The sequence below is a fragment of the Salminus brasiliensis genome, chromosome 2, assembly GCF_030463535.1.
Source record: "Salminus brasiliensis chromosome 2, fSalBra1.hap2, whole genome shotgun sequence".
NCBI lineage: Eukaryota > Metazoa > Chordata > Actinopteri > Characiformes > Bryconidae > Salminus > Salminus brasiliensis.
Window position 1 is genome coordinate 23,694,054 of NC_132879.1, and position 23,622 is coordinate 23,717,675.

Genomic DNA, 23,622 nt, shown 5'->3' on the forward strand with positions numbered 1-23,622 from the left:
CATTATTTCAATAAAATAAGGCTGTCATAAAACTGAGCTTCTAACAAGAATATCAAACACAGTTTAGCAGATGACCGTTAATATTTATTTCATGTTCAGAGTAGACAATTAAAAAGTTCATAAGGTACAGTTTGACTATATAAATCAAGTCATTAGCCATGCTAATGGTAGAAATGAGCAGGCAAAATCGTACCTGGGCTACAAGTGTTACCAAGTAAGTAACAAGACAACCAGACCAAATGTTTGATCAAAAAAAGAAAGGCATGATGAGAATGGATTTTATAAAAGTTCTGTGGGAGATCTTCTCCATACCAAAGGACATTAAGGCATATAGGCCTATATTAACAATCCCAGGACAGTTACTGACGAGCCTCTCACCAATGTCCAAGCAAGAAGGCTAGTGATCCTTATCACTTCAGAGCCTCAGTCATCTCAGGGACAGCCTACAGGTGAATAAGAAAATGGCATTAATTATGAGAATCATGGAAGCACATTCTAATAAACCTGCACAATGCTCATCATTGCTGTTGGACAACAAACAAACAATAAATAAATAAATAAAAAACAACAACCATAAAACCCTGATATCTCAAAAATAGCAACTTCAAATGGAAGTCAGTGTAAAAGGATTGTATTCCAAGTAATGTTGGTGCACTTCTATTGGTCTATATATCATGAAATTTGAACAAATTGTATAGAACTGCCAGATTCAAAGCATCAAAAATAAAATACAAAAATGGAGATACAAAGCTTGTGTGTGGCATTGAGGTTACTATAGTATTAATATGTAATTCACCAACAGAGTTGGCTCCTTGTGCCAAAAATATTTATCCCACCTAAAGGGGAATCTCATCTAGAGCAGCTAGAACATCAGAGTACAGGTTGTCTTTTAGGGCTAGGCTTCTCAACAGGCTGACTGGCATGTAACTATCCCATTAGGTCAAAGCAGAGGCTGTGTGTGTGTGATGCAAAGCAGCTGAAAAACTATATCATCACCCGAATGTGTCACCCAGATCACTTTTCAATTTAAGGAAGGGGAGAAAGCCCATCCATTTTAATCAGTTATCTGAGGAGTGATCACATGTAAGCTGATCTGAGAGCAGCTTCAGCTCAGCAGTTGCTGTCTATCATTACCAATCACTTTTACAGAGTTTACTCACACACCTGCGCCAAGCACCACACAGGCTAAATAAAACATGAACGACAGGGCAAACACAGGGAAATAAATACCGCTAGGCTTACAGGCGCTAAACACCAATAACAGACGGATGCTGGAGCGTGTGGCAATCCTCTGGCACACACAGCATGTATGCCACTCAAAAACCACAGAAGCCAGTGGGCCATGTAAAGCATTGGCAAAGGGGCACTGAAAATAAAGGTGAAAGCTTACACCCCACACACTTGTGACAACTATCAATTACTTTTCTAGTGTGAAGGAAGGAGAGATACATGTAGGCTCCAGTTCAGGACTGGACTCTTCTGATTAATGCAGGAGCTCAATTATTCAACAGAAGCGCGTTTCCATTAGTGGGAATAATGCACACTGCAAAATTTATCAGGAAAAATGCAGTAATTTCTCTAGACTTTTTTGTGGTTGTTTGTTTTCAGCATTTCCACCCTCTGCCCAACCCTTCTTAACATGCTACCAGCTAAACGAGCGTCTCATCCTCACTCAAGGTTAAATGGGTACTGGGATGTAAAAGGACTACATATTTAAAGCAGCCTAAAACAAGAACAAAAATTAAACAACTTTTTAATAATTACAATCTAGAAGCAATTATTTCTAAAACATCAGATTCCTTAATTAAAAATCCAATTTAATGTGTTTTTTTCCCTTTTGTTTTTTTCCCCTTTTAAGACAGCTTACCTTGAACAAGTCCGCCACCAAGCCGTAATCTGCCACCTGGAAGATGGGAGCCTCAGGATCCTTGTTGATAGCAACAATAGTCTATAAAAAATAAACAGGGCAGCAGTATTTTAGAGAGTTTTCCAATACATTACAGAAGAAGCAGACGTGATTTAGAAATAAAATCTGTGCTACAATAAATGAGTTGCCTTCCTCTCTAGAGAGGCCACCCAGGTGCTTGTTCAGTCTCTCGTCACTTCCAGACTTGACTACTGCAACTCTCTTCTGGCTGGTCTCCCTCTGCGCACCATCAGGCCCCTGCAACTCATCCAGAATGCAGCGGCACGGGTCGTCTTCAATGTCCCTAAATTCAGCCATGTCACTCCACTGCTGCGTTCTCTCCACTGGCTTCCTGTAGCTGCCCGCATCAGATTTAAAACCCTGACGCTGGCCTACAAAGCCAAGAACGGACCAGCCCCTCCGTATCTGATGGCAATGGTCAAAAGCCGATCCGCACCAAGAGCCCTTCGAGCTTCAAGTACGGCTCGGCTCGACCCACCATCCCTCAAAATCCGCGGAAGACAAGCGTCCAGGCTTTTTTCTGTCCTGGCACCAAAGTGGTGGAACGAGCTGCCCCTGGATGTCCGAACGGCCGAGTCGCTCGCTGTCTTCAAACGCAGACTGAAGACCCACCTCTTCAGAGAGTACTTGGACGAATAGTTCTATGGTTGCCTTATTGTATTGTGTTTAGTAATGTCTAAGCTTGGAGGTATCTTTTGTATTAGTCTATTCTAACTAGCTGAGGTTTTCTTGGGTAAATAGCAAAGCACTTTGTAAGTCGCTCTGGATAAGAGCGTCTGCTAAATGCCATAAATGTAAATGTAAATGTAAATGTTGTCTGAAGTGAGAAACATGCATATTTGGGGAACTTTTAGCACCACTGAATCTGCCTTTCATTACCAATCAATCCACAGAACGATTTCACCATATAAGCATTAGAGGAGCATATGGAATCAGGGATTCGTGGGGAAGAGGTGGGTGGTCTGGTAGATACCGAAGTGGTGGCACAAAGAAATACATTGACAAGACACAGAAGAGGCAGCAATGCATTTGAATTATACATGCAGGTAAAAAGCTATTCCAGATCACATTCAGAACTCTTCATTTGAACGCACAAATGAGCACACCCCTTAGGTCGGAGACAAGTTGGCACAGTCTGGGAACTCCAGAAATGACCGGTGGCATGGCAACAGTGAGGGTTCATGAAAGTGAATTATTGTTGATACAGCCATTTATAACAGGACACAATAGTATCGATTTGCATGTGCAATCTTTTTCAACAAGATCACCCCACCTTACTGTCCTTCATTCCAGCAAGATGTTGAATGGCTCCAGAAATTCCAACGGCAATATATAGTTCCTGTAGACAGAAGGAATATTTAGCATTACTAAAGACAGACACTGACATGCTTTCAATTTAGCCACTATTAATCTCAACATCACACTAAACATTTCACTAATTTATCTATCTAATCTAATCACCGTCATCCCTTTATCTCTACTTTCACAGTAATGAATCGTTTGAAAACAGAAGCACTCCTTTAATATGCTTTCAGGACCCTGCTGAGCTCTTCCCTAATTGGTTGCTGCCTCAGGCACCAATATGGCAGGTACAAATGTGCTGTTCATATTCAGAAAATAAATGAGGCTGCCGCCTGCAATTAGCACTTGGAGAAATTACCTTTCTTGAATATACAAGCCATTCAGGGAACAATTACATATGACAAAAGATTTTTACATGACCCAAATTAAAGCTCCCGTCTATATAATACAAAACCAGAAGTCGAAAGATTGACCAGTGCAGTGACCAGACAACACCTCAACTTCACTAAGCATTGCTTCATAGCCGTTCTTGCTTGCTTATATCCAGGCCAAAGCAGCTTGCCCAAGTAATCTCTCAAAAGAGGAGTGCTCAGGGGGTGTAGCACAGAAAAGCCCCCACCACTCCTTTCCCCTCCTTCACCAACCCTTTCCTCTGGGGAGGAGCCCAGCACCGGCTCTCAGCTTAATGCACTGCCCTATGAATATTTTAGTGCTGTTTAATGTGGCTGCCGTGCTCTCTTAGGAGCACAGCATCAATTTGTGAACACACAGGCAGCCTGAGTCCTAAAAGCCAGTCCACCTATCACAGTAAGAGTGCCAGACCAACACAGATGCTGTTTTACTCCAACCCAGGCCACAGCACACAAATATCTCTGGATGGATTCCGAGAGCAAGAAGGTTTCAGGAAACATGTGCGTATTTACATTAGTAAGTCCTAAACTCTGAAATCACTTGCTGAGAATTGAAGCATTGTATCCTTGATTAAGAACAGAAAAAAAGATGGGAAAAAGCACATTCAAGTCTTTTCTACACATATATGTCTGGTCAATAAAAAGTGCACTTGCTTTCTTACAGTTCATAATACCATAACTTCTTTCTTGCTGCAAACTAGACAGCAGGTCAGGAAAACAAAAGAACCCATTTTCCTCATCGAAACAATGCCCAAGGTCAAATATTAATATTAACCACTATCAATTCTCAGTCAACCGTTAAGAATACTTACGCATCTTGACTTCAGTTCATTTCCATTTATGCTTGAGAGTTCAAATCTCCTCAAGATTCCTTCAGGATGATTATGAATACACAATGGTCATGGAGCGTCTGACAAGCTTGTCAAAACATTTGGAGAATTGGGTTTGGATCTGGGTTGCCTGATTTGAGCTCGGGGCAGACATTCACAGCGGTCTGCTCCACTAATGGCTCTGGTAAATCATTTAGGAGTCTGAATGTGCCATTAACTACATTACAGCAGCTCCAAGCTCCTCTAATGTGTGGATAATGACAGTTGGGAGGTCCCACTTGGACTGGATAATGGAAAATTAACCTTTTTAAAGGGCAACAAGGATCCATCTTTATCTGACTACAAAAAAAGACCGCGTTTGCTTCAAAGTTAGAGCCATTTATCAAATACTTCTGACAGGGCAGTGGGTATAAAGCATAATGACTTCTGATGGACTTTGGGTGAATTACCCATCCTGTTTATAAACAGTTCGTATGAACACGAGCAGGCCTGGAGTCATTTGGAGATCAATGACTTGGGAGCCATCCACACTGGAGGTTTGTTTGCAAATAACAGTGTTACTTACAGGAGCCACAATCTTTCCCGTTTGTCCAACCTGCAGGTCATTGGGGACATAGCCAGCATCTACAGCAGCTCTGGAAGCACCAACTGTGGGAATAAAAGTGACATTTGTGGGGGTAATTGCATAAAGTCTCTAAATTGTCAACAGTCTGATTTATATTTCCTAAGTCATCTTAGTGAGAAAATATTACTCTTCTTACCAGCAGCATTTAACTTGTCAGCAAGGTCATAAAGCAGCTTGAAGTTTTCACCACTCTTTAGACCTCTGCCTGTTATGACATACCGAAGGGAGATAGAATAACATTATTGACAAGATTATGACTCCTGTCAAATCAATACTGGCTTGCTTTTCATCCTATTGATTAGCTCTGCTCAGACCACAGATACAGTTTAAAAATTACAAGCAACATTCAACATCATGACACACACTTTTACTTTTATGTAAGCTTAAGGGATCAGGTTCAAATGAAATGTACAACTTTTACAGCAGAACAGGCAGATCACTAACTACACTAACTAGCCTACACTTGCTTTTAAGAAAAAAGTTCATACCTCCAGACACAACCACCTTAGCACTGGTAAGCTCTGGCCGGTCACTCTTGGTTAGACTCTGTTCTAACCACTCAGATATCCCAGCAGGAGGAGCTGGAGACACTGCAAAAACAGCCAGATAGACATCAGGAGACACTCATCTCAAACACCAACCTCTTTAAAAAAAGTCTGCCCTTTACTACCAACTCCCACACTAAAGCAGGAAACTAATAATTGACGTTGGAAATGCTATAGTTTTGCAAATGTTTTGGAACATCTGAATAAGCAGTATTCAAAAGTTACAATGGACATAAGAAAACCTGAAACACAGTATATACACACACTACTGAATTAGTTGTAGCCTGAGCCAAGTACCTTGTTCTGAAGTAGCACTTCCACCCTCTTTAGCAGCTGCTTCAAAAGAGGTTCCTCTCACCGTGAAGATCTTGATCTTCTCATTGCACTTGACAGTGCTAAGGGCATTCCCTACAGCAAACACAGCAGTAAGACTGGAGAGTTCATCATAATTCACACTTCACCATACAAGCATTTTCCTGATAACATTCAAATAAAGAACATATTTCGAGACAAGAGGATTGTTTGACTACTTCAAAGAACACAGTAATGAAATCCAGCAACCCATACAATTGATTACAAGGCACACATTTGTTCCCAACTGCTTCTAACCAACAGTTCCACTTTATCCAAGACAACCAAGGAACTATTTGGAAACTGCGCTGCAAATATCAGACTTTTAAAGGCTTTAACTCAACTGATATGATATGATGTACAACTTGTACACAATTTCGGCTTCAATTATTCTTTTTTTTAGTTAAAGCGCGCACACTGAAGAGCAGGACAACACACTGTTCTAACAGCAGAGAAAATATAGGCAAATGTAAAGTAATGCCCCTCCAGTTTAATGCAAGATCAGTAAATGGACCTTTTTAAATGCATCTGAAAGTAATTAGGTAATTAAAGCAAAAGCTCAGAGATGCTCTACATTAATATTATCAAGAGTTGACGGAGACAATGAATCGTCACTAAATTTCATCCATAGCATTCTTGCCAAAAGATAAATTGGTTAAAAACCTTCAGGGGTATTTATAGCATGTTTTTACGCAAGCAAATTTGTAAATTTGTACGGAGAAATAATTCCTGCAATGACGGTCAAAAAGACACCAAGCAACTCTTAAAAAATGTTGTGTGTCAGTGCTAAATTATTAAACAGAACAGAGTGCGAGACACTGGCGCACACCCATCCAACAGTAGTAAATCATCAGAGCAATCTGGGGAATGTTCATACGAGAAGGACAAAGGAAATGTCTGGAGCTTATGTGAATGGGATTCGCACTTTGTACAGTACAACAGTTAAACTGAAAGATGGCTGAGTGATGAAAATGTGCAGTTACCTGCATAAATAGTCCTTACAAAAGTATCAGGGGATTTGATCTCAATAATGTCTGAAATAGGGGCAACATCTAGCTTGGCAGCCACTCTGGGAAGAAGATTCTGGAAAAGAAAACCCAAATTTCTCATTAAAGAAAGCTCTGGTCATTAAAATGTCAAATCTAAGTTTGTCTAAGGTACATACTCCGACTGGATTGTAGTCTGTACAGTTATTAGTTCAGATAAATGTGATCTTTACTTTTAGAAGTTTCTACAATGTTCTGTAGTGTCTAAAAACTCCAGTAACCTTGAGTCTCAGACAGAACAAACATCCTGTCTGGATACTAAAAAAGTGGTTATTCAAGTATTTTATATAGTGACATAATGAAACCAAATCTACCACTTAAAAATCCATCATATGAAATACATCTAGCTAGAGAGGAATCTGAGACTAATACATCTATTTGGTCTGGGGTTATGCTACACAAGATACTGTTAAATGTATTACAATTGAATTTAAATACCATTAGATCTGCTGGCTGACAGTTTAGCTGCAGAATGACAAATAGGCATGCATATAATGGTGGAGTGGGCTTCACTTATTGTAGACAGACTTCTCAAACAAAAGTAAGACGCTGGGTACAACATGAGTTAAGGGCTGTCAGACATGATTCATATACCCTTTTGACTTCATAATAATCATAAAAGCTCTCATTGAGAATAACTACAACTGCTGAAAGTAAATGCTGTATTCTACATTTTATGACCCACCACTCGATTCAGTTACTTTAACCAGAGAAGAGATAAATATCATTAAAAGCACAAAACGAAAACAAATACAACAGACCATTGGGTATAAAATATGTTGACAGTGCGGTGATGAGACGTCAAACTCCAGAAAAATGCCTGTTTATTTCTACAGGAGTTACTAACAGAACAGCATTAGCTTTGTAATGAACAGCTTTTCTAAGCTCTAAAGCAGCCTGGGACTTTATGCACATACTCTTCACTTGTTATAAGCTGTTCTTTCACAAGTGTAAATATAACTCCATTTGTACATTTTAGCTAATCTAAATTGCAGTTTCACAAATGTCTTAGAAATCCTTTCCTATTTGTTTTGTTGTCCTCTATTGTTTATTTTATTGTTTTTTATTACTCTGCATTACGATCATAACAAATGGATAGGCTGCCTGTAAATGTACTTAAGCAATGGAGGTTCACCAACTGTCACAGCTCACAGTTTCACAAACTGATCTTCTGGATCACATCAGCTCACAGAATACGAAACAATTCAAAACAATGAACACTGAGGAATTAAAGCTGGAGTAGATGAGTCTGTAGAAACCTGTAGGCATAGGCTATGTATTGAAGAAAGAAGGAAAAAAAAAAAAAAAAGAAAAAAAAAAATCCAACTGTAAAGATCCCACCCTCCATCCAAAGCAAACTCCCCAAAATACATGAACACACACAGCCAGGCTAGTCACGACAGAGAGCGCGTCAGAGAGAGGTAAACAATGTAGCGGTGGTCTCATAAACCCATGCCTCAAAAGGTGTGAAGAATCTCTAATAACTACAATCACAAAAAAGTTACATCACCTCATCTACAAAACATCCTGCTCCAAGCAAGTAAAGACAAAAATAAGATTCCCATCAAACCACACTTGCTCCAAACTACAATGCAGACATCGTCAAATATGTACACATACAGATCGCAAAGAAGATAAACCCAACTAGCTAGCTTACACCTATAGCTTAGCTAACATTTCCTCTGGACTAATACATAATGTAGTTACATAACCAGCATCACTACACTGAGAGAGGAAACAAACAAAATCCCAAAAGACCCTCGCACTTTAGCAGTGCAAGCTGTTGTAAGTAACTGTGTAACTTTGCCACTATTTTATGTGTGCTATATGACAAGCACATGTGCAGAACATGCGCATGTGGGCAAGGTCAACAACATGAGGTAGGTCGACAGGAAGGTACCACCATCTAATTATTTCATTTGGTCATTCAATTTTTTCAAGTGTCAGAGAATTAATTTACTGATTGCTATCAGAATGTAAAAAGTATTTAAAGAAACAGCACAGAAATGTTTCTAAACTAAATCACCTACACCAGCTTTAATGTCAGTAATTTAAAGTCAGTAAGTGCCAGGAGTGAGATTTCACTGCTGTTTATGTGTGGTTACTGACTCTGCAGTATAAAGCAATTAAGCTCAACTCATTAAAACCATTCAACTATTTCTTCCAGGACCAACAAATGTACCTTTCCAAAAGCAGATGCTCCAGCACAGATGTGTGTAAAATTGAACTGCTGCTGAGTTGCCAAGATGAGGGGTGTCAAATCCTCTGTGAAGGAAGACACATGGAGAAAGATGTTTTACATTCAGTCTCTCATTAACCAGAATACACATAACACTGCCATTACAACAAAATTAACAAATTAACTCAGAAACTGCAAATGTCACTGGTTAAAAACATAAGTACATTATTCTGATTACACACAGTATGAGAAAAGAAACTGGAGCCTGGAGTTATTTTAAGTTGCTACAACAGACCATTAAAGAGTATCAAGGCAACAACTTCATCACAGTGCCTTAACACACTGCAGATGTCCACTGATAATTCACACCCTGCTGTGCATTACTGCATAATTAAATTAGCACTGCTTAATTAAATCAGCATTACGACTTAGCAGCAAAATCTGCCCTTTGAGAACAAGGTTATTTCGAGATGAAATGTAGCACAATGTGAACCAGAAATACGCTCATCTAAATGCATAGTTCATAAGCACTTTAAAACATGAGAGAAAGGGCAGTTTTATTAGTCTTCATAAAAGCTTACCTGGTAATGATCCTTTGTAGGCATCATGCTGGGCAACCAGTATCTTTTTCAGTCCCTTAACTTGAGAAAGCTCCTCTGCTACCTGGACACAAACACAACTCAACAATTAAAAGCAGATCATCAGTATGTGGGGTGGAATTCCTGTACATCAAGCAGTGATGATCACTGAATCAGTGGGTGACTGTACCTTGGTGCAGTTTGTTCCCGCAACCAGACAGGACACATCACTGCCAAGTTTGTTGGCTGCTGTGATAGCATTGAGAGTGATCGGCGTTAGTGTGCCATTGTTGTGCTCTGCCACAACTAAGGTGCTCTGGAACCTTTGGATGAGACCTGACTGGGTGTAAAAAGAACGGAGATTATAATCACGACTGGTTTATAGCAGGTTATGAGTTCTCAAATATACTATTCATGTTAGAGGAGAGTAACAAAATTGTGATATTACTGTGCAGTCCTGTATGCATTCTCAAAAACACAGTATCACAGTACTGCATAGAAAGATGTGTGTCAGATAGTGGTTCATTTTGTACTTACTTCCAGGCTGTTCTCGCGCCCCCCTGATTAAAATAAACCAACCACTATCATCAACGAACTCACAATTACAGACAGTGGAAGCAAGCTCTAAACCAGCAGCTCAACCAACCAGCTTCATTTTACACAAGTGGAGCTTTACTAACAATCCCTTCTCTGCTAATGTCACACTCTCATGTATCTGGACATTTACTCAACATATTACAATAATGTTGAGAAACTAAAGGCTTTCTGGGCTAAAACAGCACTAAACATTTTTATTGTATTTTTTAAAGACATGTTTTACAGACTGTTGTTGAATTATCTTCTGTTTTGCACAGTTACATATTTAATATGCAATCAGGTGTTAAATGTGTATGGGGAGTAAAATAAGTCACTGTTAACCTACAGAGACAAGTTTACTGTTTTTAATTAGGTTTCTTTTTATTTATTTTTTTTTTTTTAAAAGGAAGTCAAATCACGTCACTTTTACTGTGGTGTAATGTGGATATAGATTTTTGCCCAGAACCAATGGAACTGTGACTGATCAACAAATATTTCAATACTTAAAACATAAAAATAAAATAGTTTACATTGTTCAACTGTTTCATGCTCAGATCTTAAAGGAACGGTCATCAGTTAGGAGAAAGAAAAAGTCCGATCCATAAACAAATTGATCGATATTGTTGCCGTCAGACCAACCGCTCATTTCATTAGAAAAAGCCAGCTTCCCTCTACATTGTTCATGTAGAGGGAACATTTCATTACAAAAGGACCAGTACAACTAGTCCAAATGGGTTTGAACATCCATTACAAGTTTAAAAAGAGCCTTTCACTTATTGTTATTTCTTGGGAGCCAGAAAACTGCTATAGTAAGCAAAGCCTTCATTATATACATGATGAAATTTAAATATTTTTGTTTTTTTTTATATTTTTATATTTTACTATGTACTGGGAAAAAAAGATTAAGCTATAAATCTATATAAAGTGCAACAGATACAAATGTTTGATACACACCAGCCCTACGATGACAGCTGTCCTAAATGTATTATTAAATAAAAAATAATAATATTCTGCCTTGCTTACAGTATTACACAATATCAAATCGTAACCCCTGTATTGCGATATGCATTGTATCACCCTGTTCTTGGCAACACAGGGTTCAATTTATAAAAAAAGTAAGGATCTACAAAAGTCATGTACAGCGTTCAAGTAGACAGCAAACTGTCCGTTACCAGATCCAAAACCAGTCCAAACCAAAGCAGAAATCAGTACTTGGTGAATTTGCAAGCTAACAAACAAACAAACAAAAAAGAATGGGGGTGGGGGTGACACTGTACAATTATTAGAGGACTAAAAATGATTTTGCTGGAAAGGAAACTGTAAACAGAGAACAGTGTCCACATCAACATGCCACTCTTAATCCATTCATATACATTGAATACGCATTTCTACAAGTTTCTTTACATTGTATCAAAATTAAGTGAGAAATGGACCAATAGAAATGCACCATAATTACCTAATAGAATAAAACAAAATACACAGACTTCCCATGAAAGTCAATAAGGATTTTTAACTTTTGCTTAACTTTCTAAATCCTGTAATAGTTACCATACTGGGAAAACAAGGTTGTGTGCAACAGTAACGATAAGGTACCCCAGAACTTGTGCTGACTGGTGTAAAATAAAGGAATTTCAGTGGTTGTATCTTGGATGAATGCATTTAACCTTTGTACTGGTTTCACCCCTTGGTCGGACTAACTTTCAAACTTTCAATTTCACAATTAGATCATCTCTTGTTTTATTGTTGATCTCACTTTATTGAATAAGATGCATTAGATAGATTTGTATAGTTAAAAGTTAAACTTTTTAAAGCTTTTCACTAATTTCAAAACAAACCTCAGATTTGTCCTCAGACAGACATGGATCACATGAGCCTCATAATGTCAGATATGAACACGAACGCTTTAATTATGAAGACTTTGTTTACAAACTAACATCTGACAGACCATAGTGACAAACTGCGTCAATGTCAGGTTTCATAACGCAGGACAGAGTGAACTGCATAACCTTGAGACAAGGCTAACGGCTAACCACGTTAGCTGGCCTAATCACAAACAAGCCTGTAACCTATACCGTAGAGAGACAGTGGTGTCTGCGGCGCTCAAAGAAGGACACTAGCTCACTTCTGCAGAAGACAAATCCAACGAAAGGCGTGTGGATCTGGAACAATCTGGGGTTGATTCAATGTACTGGCTAATTAACCTAGACGATAGCGGCCAATGCAGGCCCAGAAAGTAAAAATCCGCTCCGGGGTCGTGTTCAGCCTGCCTGGACAGAGCTGCTGCAGAAGGCCTAACCACGCAGCTGGAACTAAATCCAGGAGCGGATTTTCACTTTCTGGACCTGCACCTCTGAGCCGGGCTGTAGCTACCTAGCACTATCTATAACTGTTTAGTGCAGAAACAGCAGTGCGTCTGGATTTAGCCAGCTGTCTCTCCTAGCACCGCACTGAGCCTTTACTCGATTAGGCCGTAAAGAGTGAACTACAGCGGCTTTAAATCTTACCAGAGTCCTCAGGTTTGTCTTGTTGACGGCTTTGAGCATGACTACAGCAGCAGCTCCTCCACTCTGACTCACAGGGCCGCGATATCGCGAGAGTTAAGTCCGAGCCCCGAGAACCAGGACCCCACATCCGCCGAAGAGAACGCCCACCTTGACTTGGAGCTCAGAGCTGTTCCTGTTGCTCCTCACTGTGGTCCAGCGGAAAGACCGCTGACCAGGGGTTCATCCAGCGGGAGAATCAAAGCGAATTACCGCGATGTTGTAAATGACTAATGTGATCAGTCCCGCGACAGAGTTTACACTGTGAACACCTCTGAGCAGCGAGTTCACAGAGAAGCCTGTAATGTTCAGCAGCTCCTGACTGCTGTTTTACATCGTATGGTGTTTTTCTGCCTATTTATTTTTCTTCATTAGAAGGCAAAATTATTCTTTTATTTTAAATGGATTCTTTTATTTATTGGTGATTTTATTTGATGTTACAATCAGGTATGTTTGATATTTAAGACTGAGATTTGATGTGTACAAATCTGATCTTTTTATTTTTAAAAAATCTTGATCTTTTAATTAAAAATGTGTTATGTACTGTGTAGATTATGTATGCAGACGATGTATGTTAAACATTTAGACTCACCGTTTTCTCTCTCGGTTCACATACAGAAACTAATATGGAAAAAAAAATTATCAAATTAATTTCAAATTAATAATTTTTGTGGTGTCATGAAAATCACCACACTCACATCTGAGACAGTATACAAAGTACGGGCACCTCTGGTCAAATTACACATGTGTTTTGATTTTCTAAGTATAAAGTTCCCATCTCTACAGAGACACACTTCTGCACATTCTGAGGCTTGTTTGTTGTTTAGAAGCTTAACATATTGCAAGTAATAAAAGATGTGGTCTGTATAAAAGTAAGGGCACATTACATGCATTATTTATTTAATTTTAAATAGAAACTGTGCTCTAAAATGTGCAGAACGAATGCCACATTAGGTCTGTTTCCTGTAGAGGATTTCTTCACTTATTTTCACTTAGAAAATTAAAACAAAAATGGCACAAGACTGTGTCTGCCTTTTCAGTCTACATCAGTCTAACCCCACCCGTTTACCCTGAAGTCATGAAGACTGTTTCAGTGCGGACTGATATTTCAATGGTGCAGCGCAGTGCAGCTAATCAGAACAGAGCTCATTTACATATAGCTATCAGTCTTAAAGGCCCAGTACCACAAAGTCGGTTTAATTCTCAGGGGTAAAAAAAAAAAGTCTGGAGAGACTGTTTGGGAATTGAGAGGCTGAGACTTTTTGGAGAAACGGTTTCTTTGTTTAGTTTATAATAAAGAAGATCTTTTTTCTCTCTAACATCCTTCACAACAGTTTCTTTCTCTTTTCTGTCTTAATAAAATGTTGTAATAATGTCTTTGTTTTTTTGTTTTAGTTTTTTTTTTTTTTTTTACAGTGGTTTGTATTTGGTATATTTATTTTATTCATCATGACCCATCTCATTCATCTGCCACTGGTACTGTTAGAACATTTGATTTATAATGAATATTAACTAACTGCATCTCAGTCGCATCATATACTATTTCCTAAGGAAGATCCTGAGAGTGAAGAATTGGAGACACCGACTGTGAAAGGCTGTTTTGAGCTCAGGTTGTTGTGGGCTGAGCTTGTCCCAGCGGTTCAGTACAGAGTTAGACAATAAGCTCAGTCTTCAGAAACATTAGAGGTGAGAGTGCTGGAGATCCGACCGGCTTTGATTGGATTTGAGAGGGCGGGGTTAGTTTAAAGGCTTGTTTAAAAAGAGACATGTCTGTCTCTCTCTCTCTCTCTCTCTCTCTCTCTCTCTCTCTCTCTCTCTCTCTCTCTCTCTCTCTCACTCTCTCTCTCTCTCTCTCTCTCACACACACTCGACACTGGTCTTTTCCTCCACTTTCAGAAGAGATTTGTTTAAAGATTCGTTCAATTCCGTTTTCGTTTCCTCGTTTGTTTCTTCTTATTTTATATTTTTCGAAACGTTTTGGTTCTGATTGTTGATTTTGATATTATTTTTTTGTGTGTATTTTTTTCTGTATGTAGAGGAAACGAATAAGAAAATAAAAGAACAGGAACTTTACAGTTTACAGATTCAGCGAATGACATTCAGGGAAGACATGGTGTTGCTGCCTTGTGTTTTGTAGCGTCACTGTAGTAATAGAGACAGAGTACCTTCTTTAAAGAATACAATAATACAGACAGACAGACAGACAGACAGACAGATAGATTTATAAACAGACAGATATATAGATAGATAGACAGACAGATAGATAGATTTATAGACAGACAGATATATAGATAGACAGACAGACAGATAGATAGATTTATAGATAGATTTATAGACAGACAGATATATAGATAGATAGACAGACAGACAGACAGACAGATAGATAGATTTATAGACAGATAGATAGATAGATTTATAGATAGATAGATAGATTTATAGACAGATAGATAGATTTATAGACAGACAGATATATAGATAGACAGACAGATAGATAGATAGATAGACAGATAGATAGATAGGTAGATAGATAGACAGACAGATAGATAGATAGATTTATAGACAGATATATAGATAGACAGACAGACAGATAGATAGATTTATAGATAGATTTATAGACAGACAGATATACAGATAGATAGATTTATAGACAGACAGATAGATAGATAGATTTATAGATAGATTTATAGACAGACAGATATACAGATAGATAGATTTATAGACAGACAGATATATAGATAGACAGACAGACAGATAGATAGATTTATAGATAGATTTATAGACAGACAGATATATAGATAGATAGACAGACAGACAGATAGATAGATTTATAGATAGATTTATAGACAGACAGATATATAGATAGATAGACAGATAGACAGACAGACAGACAGACAGATAGATAGATAGATAGATTTATAGACAGATAGATAGATAGATTTATAGATAGATAGATAGATAGATTTATAGATAGATAGATAGATAGATTTATAGATAGACAGATAGATAGATTTATAGATAGATAGATAGATAGATTTATAGATAGACAGATAGACAGATAGATAGATTTATAGATAGACAGATAGATAGATTTATAGATAGACAGATAGATGCTTTAAAAGAGTCTAGAGTCTAAAGAACATTCACGTGACGCATAAGGTTTTTTACCAGTTTGAAGGTTCTTCACATTCGTGCATCTCTGTTACAAACACGGTTCTTAAATTAAATAAAAATGGTTCCTCTGTGGCATTGCTCAAATATCCCTTTGCAGCACATTCATAATATCTCTATAGATAAATAGATTTATTGTTTTTCGTGCATCGGTCAGATGTGTGACTGTATGTACTGAAGATGTTCTGATGTTCAGTCGCTGGTTTTAGAGGAGTGAGGCCCGTATGGAGGACATGCTGTGGTGGAGATTGTTAATGGGATGGATCTGAATTAGGGTCAGTGTTAAAGGTCAGGTTGAAGAGCACGCTAAAGGAAGAGCGACCCTCTGCCCGTTCTGGAAACATCTTGAATAAATAATCCGTACAAATAAATCAAGAAACTCAGCTCGAGCGCAGATTCTTTACAAATTCTCCACAGCTCCGTTTCTAATGTCCAAATAATTCATCTGTGGATGCTGGAGGAAAAAATGTAGAAATAATAAAAATGATGAGCGAGACAAATAAAGACTTTAAACAGTTCTTTAGATCTTCAGAAGATGAAGGTCTGTTTGAACGCTTTTAATCAAAAGCAGAGACAGAATGAAAGAGTAAAACAGGTTCTGGATTTAGCTTAGAAGAACGACACTGTTTTATATGGTGTGTATTTAAAGAGCGGGGTGAGGGAAACGACAGAGAAACCGAACAAATCTGGCCGTGTTCTTGTTCTGATTAATGAGAGATTTGGGCAGAAAATGGTATTTCAGAGCTGTTAGTGAGAAGGTTCATTTACATCGTGTTCTGCCGGTGTTCTGGAGGAATATTCAATGAGAGAATAAAGTGAAATGCTGTGAAACAGCCTATACGAGGTGTCGGGGACGAGGCATGCGTGATGTGCCTGTGCGTCCAGCAGGGGGCTCCACTCCAGAGCTCAACCACTGCCAAGTTTGGACAGAAATAATAAAAACGCTGGATTTTGTGTTCTTAACAAAGAGCACCCGAGCTTCAGAGCTTCGAAACTGTACAGGCTGGGCATCAAGACATCAGACTGGGGTTCCTCTCGGGTCCTCTTCTCTGGAGTTTCACTGGATGACTCTGATGAGAAATGAATGATAAATAAATTAGTAAATATATCAGGGATTATTTTTGGTGCCTTCGATTGGTGTAAATTACCCTAGGTTCAGTCACTCTCGTGGAAAAAAATAAATAAGGAAAAAAAAAACGCCATCAAACCCAGTTTGGCTGTGGATTCGCTAAAAATTCGCCTTGTTGCCCCTCCTCGGGGTCCCAGCGTGCGTGTGACGTCACGCGGCGTGTGGGTCGATCGCTCACCCTCCAGCGCACCGCGCGCATCGGCTCCAGGTTCTCAGTGCGCTCGGGACGGTGCACACACACACACCCCCCACACACACACATATACACACATACACGCCTGCGCGTACACACACACACACACACACAGAGATACACACGCATACACACGGACTCTCCCTCTGTTCTTCGTCCGGCGCAGCCCTGGGCGCAATAGCCATCCTGTATGGTGGATATTCTGCTCCACTCTTCTTTCTTGGGTGATATGGGGGATCATTCAAAAAGTAAGTGCTCTGGTGGGATTCTCCAGCTCTCCAACGTCTCTGTAGAAGTTGTACAGTTGTTCTGGGCTGCTTGTTTGATTTACAGTTTGGACGTAATGAGGCTATGTTGACCAGTAGTGCTTTTGTAGGACATGGGCCAAAGTTGTTGGATGTGTCTAGATATAAAAATGCTCCGAAAGGCCCTAAAATGTTCTAGAAGGCCCTGGTGGGCTTGTTATGGACTTTTCCTTCTGTGAGTAGTCGTTTTGTCAGAAGTAAAAAATCCAGGCTGGGATGACCTGCGTGGACTCGTGTCCGCACATGTTACGAATGCGCGAGCTCAGGTGTGTGGAGGGTTTAGGGGTGAGGATGCATGGAGTGGAGGTGATGTGAGGTGAGGTGGGTGCAGGTGCTGGCTCTAACCCGTGCGTCCCACGCAGAGAAGTCCGGAATCGCCATGTGTGTGGGCTGCGGAAGTCAGATCCATGACCAGTACATCTTAAGAGTGTCCCCGGACCTGGAGTGGCACGCGGCCTGCCTGAAGTGCGCCGAGTGCAGCCAGTACCTGGACGAGACCTGCACGTGCTTCGTCCGAGACGGAAAGACCTACTGCAAGCGAGATTACATACGGTACGAGGGACTTTTGCACCGCTGATGACCTGCATGCTATAGCTTTGAGCTTCAGTCGTGGGGCTTTTCTGCATGAATGCAAAACACATACACGGTTAAATGCTGTGCAGACCGAGCTTGTGGCGGATTGTGTGTTAGGTGTCACGGGCTCGTGCAGACAAATAGTGGAGACTGCAAACATGTTTGTATAATTAATGTGCATGAACATTTATCAGAATACGTGTCATTTCATTGGGCCTGTCTGTTCTGTAGGTTTGTAACGAAACACGCTTTCTCAAACACACGCTACTGTGACCCTGCAGCAGTAAAACCCGAGCTGTTTTGCGTGCATGATGAGCTGGTGTGGTTGGAAATGTGGAGAGTGAATTTCTGCCTCTGCTCGTTCGCAGGTTATTCGGGATTAAATGTGCCAAGTGTAACAGCGGGTTCTGCAGCAGCGAGCTGGTGATGAGGGCTCGGGATAATGTCTACCACATGGAGTGTTTCAGGTGCTCTGTGTGTAGCAGACACCTCCTGCCCGGAGATGAGTTCTCTCTGCGGGAAGAAGAGCTGCTCTGCCGGGCTGACCACGGGCTACTGCTGGAGAGAGGGGCGGCAGGAAGCCCCCTGAGCCCCGCAAATATCCACTCAGCCAGAGCCCTCCACATGCCAGGTCAGCAAACGCTTGCATTTACTTATTATTAATATTATTATTAGTAGTAGTAGTAGTAATAGTAATAATAATAATAATAATAATAAAAATAATACAATGTATTACTAATAATACTTTCGTAATGCATTCATGCTGGTTATGTATATACACCAGTATTCTTATTATTAGTATTAGTAGCAGTAGTAATGTTAGTCTGCTTTAACAGAGCACATGTAATAATAATCATACTAATCATAATCATAATAATAACAATAATAATAATAATAATAATAATAGCAGTAATTATATTGTGTGATAAAATGATAGCATGTCTATGTTAAATAGCGTGAATAAACAGCTCAGGCATGTGGCATGTGTTTAACTGTATTCTGTCGTTAAATGTGCTGTGTTCATTTTAAATATGTCGCAATTGTTTTAAAAATTCGAGATATGTAGATTGAACCGAGGCTGTAAAGTGGGCGTGATTGAGAGTGTGTGTGTGTGTGTGTGAGAGAGAGAGAGAGAGAGAGAGAGAGAGAGAGAGCTGGCTTTCCATAAATACAGACTTTGGGTTTATAATAATTTTCCTGGCTGCTATAGATGGAGGTAGATTTCTACAGAGCTGAAACTTGTTGATATTGTTTAGTCTGCAGTGCAGGACTGACCTGATTTTTTTAATTAAACGCTGCAGTGAATTTACTTGCTGTAAAGCTAAACTTACAGAGTTTAGACCACCAGACACAGCCTGTTCTCTGTAAATAAAATGATTCTCAAAATACAGAAAATAGAGTAAAGAAAATAGCTGACATTGTCGATGTAAAATGTGTGGATGTTTTTGTAAAACAGAGAGATTGAAATTAACGTTTTGCACAAAACGATTTTATTCCATAAAAATTAAACTTACAGATTCGTTATAATAATGATTGAATATTGTAATACATGAATCCGCCTAAACTAGAGGATATCGATTTTTTTTTTTTTTTACTCCTTTTTTCTTGCCTGTTATTCTGGTGGTTTTAATATCGAGGACAGAAAAACGGGACGGAATTTAGCTCGAGTTCGTATAGAAACTTTGGTGTGTGCGTGTTTTCGAGCCCGCTCGGACTCTGCTTCGATGCGTGTGCTGTTTCTGTCTCAGTGTCGGAGCTCTGAATAATGGCGGTCTTCTTGGTGTGTGTTGTGTGCGCAGAGCCCGTGCCGGTGCGGCAGCCTCCTCACCGGAACCACGTCCACAAGCAGTCGGAGAAAACCACCCGCGTGCGCACCGTGCTCAACGAGAAGCAGCTGCACACGCTGCGGACGTGCTACAACGCTAACCCGCGGCCGGACGCGCTGATGAAGGAGCAGCTGGTGGAGATGACGGGCCTGAGCCCACGGGTCATCCGGGTGTGGTTTCAGAACAAGCGCTGCAAGGACAAGAAGAGGTCCATTCTCATGAAGCAGCTCCAGCAGCAGCAGCACAGCGACAAAACGGTGAGCTGCTCTCTGCGTCCATCAGCATCAGCAGCGACAACTTCTCTGTGTGCAAACAAACTTAGGGTGCTGACAAAGCTGACCGTGTGAAATCATACAGTATAAAATCAGGCGTGCTCAGTTGTGTTGGGCGGAATGGAAAAGCTGCATAAAGTATAAAAGTGTATTTTAGAGAAATGCAAATAGCAGCTAACTGCGTCAAATGCAATGTGTGCATGCACATGGTAAAACACTAAATGCAGCCGGGTTATGTTCACTATTAGCCCTTTTTCTAATCACGTTTTCTCCTCTACTTGCAGAATCTTCAAGGACTGACAGGCACGCCTCTTGTTGCTGGCAGTCCGATCAGACACGACAACACGGTGCAGGGTAACCCTGTAGAGGTGCAGACCTACCAGCCCCCCTGGAAAGCCTTGAGCGAGTTCGCCCTGCAGAGTGACCTGGAGCAGCCCGCCTTCCAGCAGCTGGTATGAAAAGGCCTGCACTGCTCAGATTAAACACTGAGAAACGCTTTATTTGTTTAGGCAACGTTGGTTCTGTTGCGGAACAGTTTTTACCTGTGCCTCGGGCATTAGTTAGGAACGCTGATTTCTGACATTTGCCTCAGTCAGAAGTGTTGTTGAGTCTAAGGAAACTGTGCAATATCTCTGCTCCAAACAACTAGGGTGGGATGAGGTTTTCTTTCTGGTTTCCTGCTCCAGTTTGGGTTGATGCTCATGGTATTATTCTTTTTAAACGAGCGCATGGAAGTGCTGTAAATATGCTTATTAATTACAGAAGTATTTTGCGTGAAAGTGAATACAACCTTGGCTTTGTGGTTGAGGGTGTGTGGATCTGCTTGTTCCATATAACACACTGTGCTATACTAGGTGAAGTCCCGTCATAGGTCTACCTGATTCCAGCCCAGCCGGGAAACATTAGCATGACTAGTGTGTTTTCGTTAGTGTTTCGTTTTTTTATGAGTTTTTTTTAAGTTAGCTTTCATTGATTAGTAACTGAGGTGTAGGGACTCGGATTTCTAGATTTAGGAAAAAAAACGTAAATACTATTGAGGTCGAAATTGATTGTTTCAGAGATCAGATTCGAAGAGAATATTTTTGGACGGTCTAAGCTAATTGCTAACCTCAACAAGTAGGCCTATCTAAGGTAAACAGCCCAGCGTGTAAAGCGTCAGTGAACGGAGCAAAACCTGACAAAACTCAGATTGTTACCAACTGTTTCGGTTAAAAATGTTTTTCTTTTCTTTTTTTCCAAACTTTTATTTACTGTTAGAACGATATTACCATTAAATAGACGAGTTTATCAGGTCAGGAAAACGTAATGACATCAGATCTGACTAGTTACCTGCTGAGAGCTTAACATGTGCTGTGTTCAAGAATTGTGTTGATGTGACACATTTAATTTTTGTGCAACTATTTTGAGTAGTTGCATTAAAACTAGTTTAATTTGAATGCAATACACATTTTGTAATAATATACGAAACAATATATTATATATTATATTGCTGTAAAATACTGAATTATTCTTAATACTATTACTATACCATTTCTATAGTAGGTATTTGTTTAATGAACGACAGTAATAGGTGACCTATAGATTACTATACTTCCAGACTACAATAAACTAAATTATCTAGTGTTTATAGTAATCTACTCATTTGGTCTGGTATAGGGATGTATAGTATTATATCTATAGTATAGATTACCTACAGATTACGGTATTTACAGCCTGTAGTGTAGTACTGTGTTATAGTAGTCTGGTCATTTGTATATTGCTATGTAGTGCCAGTTTAAAGAAACCTGGTCGTTTGTATTGACACATATACTGATAGATTACCTATAGATTGCTATATTTACAGACTGTCATCTATATTATGTAGTGTTGGTTTATAGTAATAGTGATTTGTGTAAGGAGCTGTAGTATCAGATTACATGTAAATTACTATTTTAAAGACTACACTAATGTTTAATATGTTTTATAGCACGCTGGTTATGTGTATGGTGTATATCCTATAGATTACTGTATTCACAGTACTGTAGTAAGACTGTAGTAATCTACGTCTTCTAGGACCGTTTTCATCTGTATCTGTATCCTGTTAAAAACTGCACTAATTGCCTGAATTTTAATAGAATACTCTCAGTACGATAGAAATGAGAGATTTTTTTATATGTGTTTTCTATATTTAGATTGGAAATAATCTGGTAATTATACGGGGATTAAGCTCATTCGCTGTGTTTTCTCTCTCTTGGTGAAGGTGTCCTTCTCCGAGTCGGGCTCTCTCGGGAACTCCTCGGCCAGTGATGTGACCTCCCTGTCGTCGCAGTTGCCGGACACCCCCACCAGCATGGTGGCCAGCCCGGTGGAGACGTGAACTCCGCGCGATCCGCACGCCCGCGCACCCGACTGTCCCAGCATGCACCGCGCGAGAACCCCCTGCATGAGCCCCGAGCGGACTGAGGGATTACAACACACGCACACACACGCACACACACACATACACACATACACCCACTGCAACCGTGGATCTAACGCTGAAAACACTGAGCGAAGCTCACTTTCCCACACCGTCGACCCACGTGGATCAAAAACAGACAAGACCAGAACGGCCCGAGGAATATGAACAAGTTGAGCCACTGTCAACAAGTTTCCCCGTTTGCTTCCTTTTTTTAAAATAATGTCTTAACAGTATTCCTTCAGGGCTAACAGTGTGTAGCTCCATCATCCACGTCCCCTTGCCCTCATTCACCGAGACCAGGACATACACCTCTGTCTTACTGCGCATGATCTCTCCGAAGACGATGTAGAACCAAAACTGCTATGTAAATGTTTTATCTTGACGGATGGAGGACAGATTGTTTGAACTTCTCGAGAAAAAAGAAAAAAACCCCGTAAGTTATTGTTATTTATTGTCAGGACTTGACCGTCCGCGCGCGAATTACGAAATTAACTATGTTAATAAACTATGTTAAGTGTTCATGTTCGTGTCTGAGGACCTTTGCATGCAAAGACATCTCTGTATATGCCCCTGCAGTGTGTTCAGTCCAGAGCGCTTCTGGAGGACTGGCTGTGTTGTTAGGCCGGAGTGTAGCCACAGTGTTCAGCCTCAGCACAGCCCTACGAGCGCCACGCCAGAGCCGGCAAACCGAGCCGGAGTTAAACAGAACTGTGTCCTCATGCTGGAAGGATCATGGTTTGCAGTTTTAATATCAAACAGTGAACGTTTCATACAACACGAGCTTCTGCTGTGGTTCCTAACCAGCCG

General features: G+C 40.0%; 2 protein-coding genes across 2 annotated transcripts; one reads left to right on the plus strand and one right to left on the minus strand.

Annotated features, from left to right (window-relative positions):
• Positions 1–62: 62 nt before the first annotated feature.
• Positions 63–12,975, minus strand: etfa (electron transfer flavoprotein subunit alpha). Its single transcript, XM_072670972.1, has 12 exons — positions 12,874–12,975; positions 9,984–10,133; positions 9,797–9,878; positions 9,219–9,301; positions 6,974–7,073; positions 5,937–6,047; positions 5,583–5,684; positions 5,231–5,299; positions 5,035–5,117; positions 3,201–3,266; positions 1,868–1,948; positions 63–443 (listed from the first exon to the last, which is right to left on the minus strand). Exons 1-12 carry the CDS (start codon positions 12,910–12,912, stop codon positions 411–413), a joined length of 999 nt encoding a protein of 332 aa, XP_072527073.1. The 5' UTR covers positions 12,913–12,975; the 3' UTR covers positions 63–410.
• Positions 12,976–17,567: 4,592 nt separating this feature from the next.
• Positions 17,568–22,731, plus strand: isl2a (ISL LIM homeobox 2a). Its single transcript, XM_072673689.1, has 6 exons — positions 17,568–17,647; positions 18,067–18,256; positions 18,646–18,908; positions 20,077–20,360; positions 20,660–20,827; positions 22,615–22,731. The coding sequence occupies exons 1-6, from the start codon at positions 17,590–17,592 to the stop codon at positions 22,729–22,731; spliced, it is 1,080 nt and encodes a 359-aa protein (XP_072529790.1). The 5' UTR covers positions 17,568–17,589.
• The last annotated feature ends 891 nt before the right edge of the window (positions 22,732–23,622 follow it).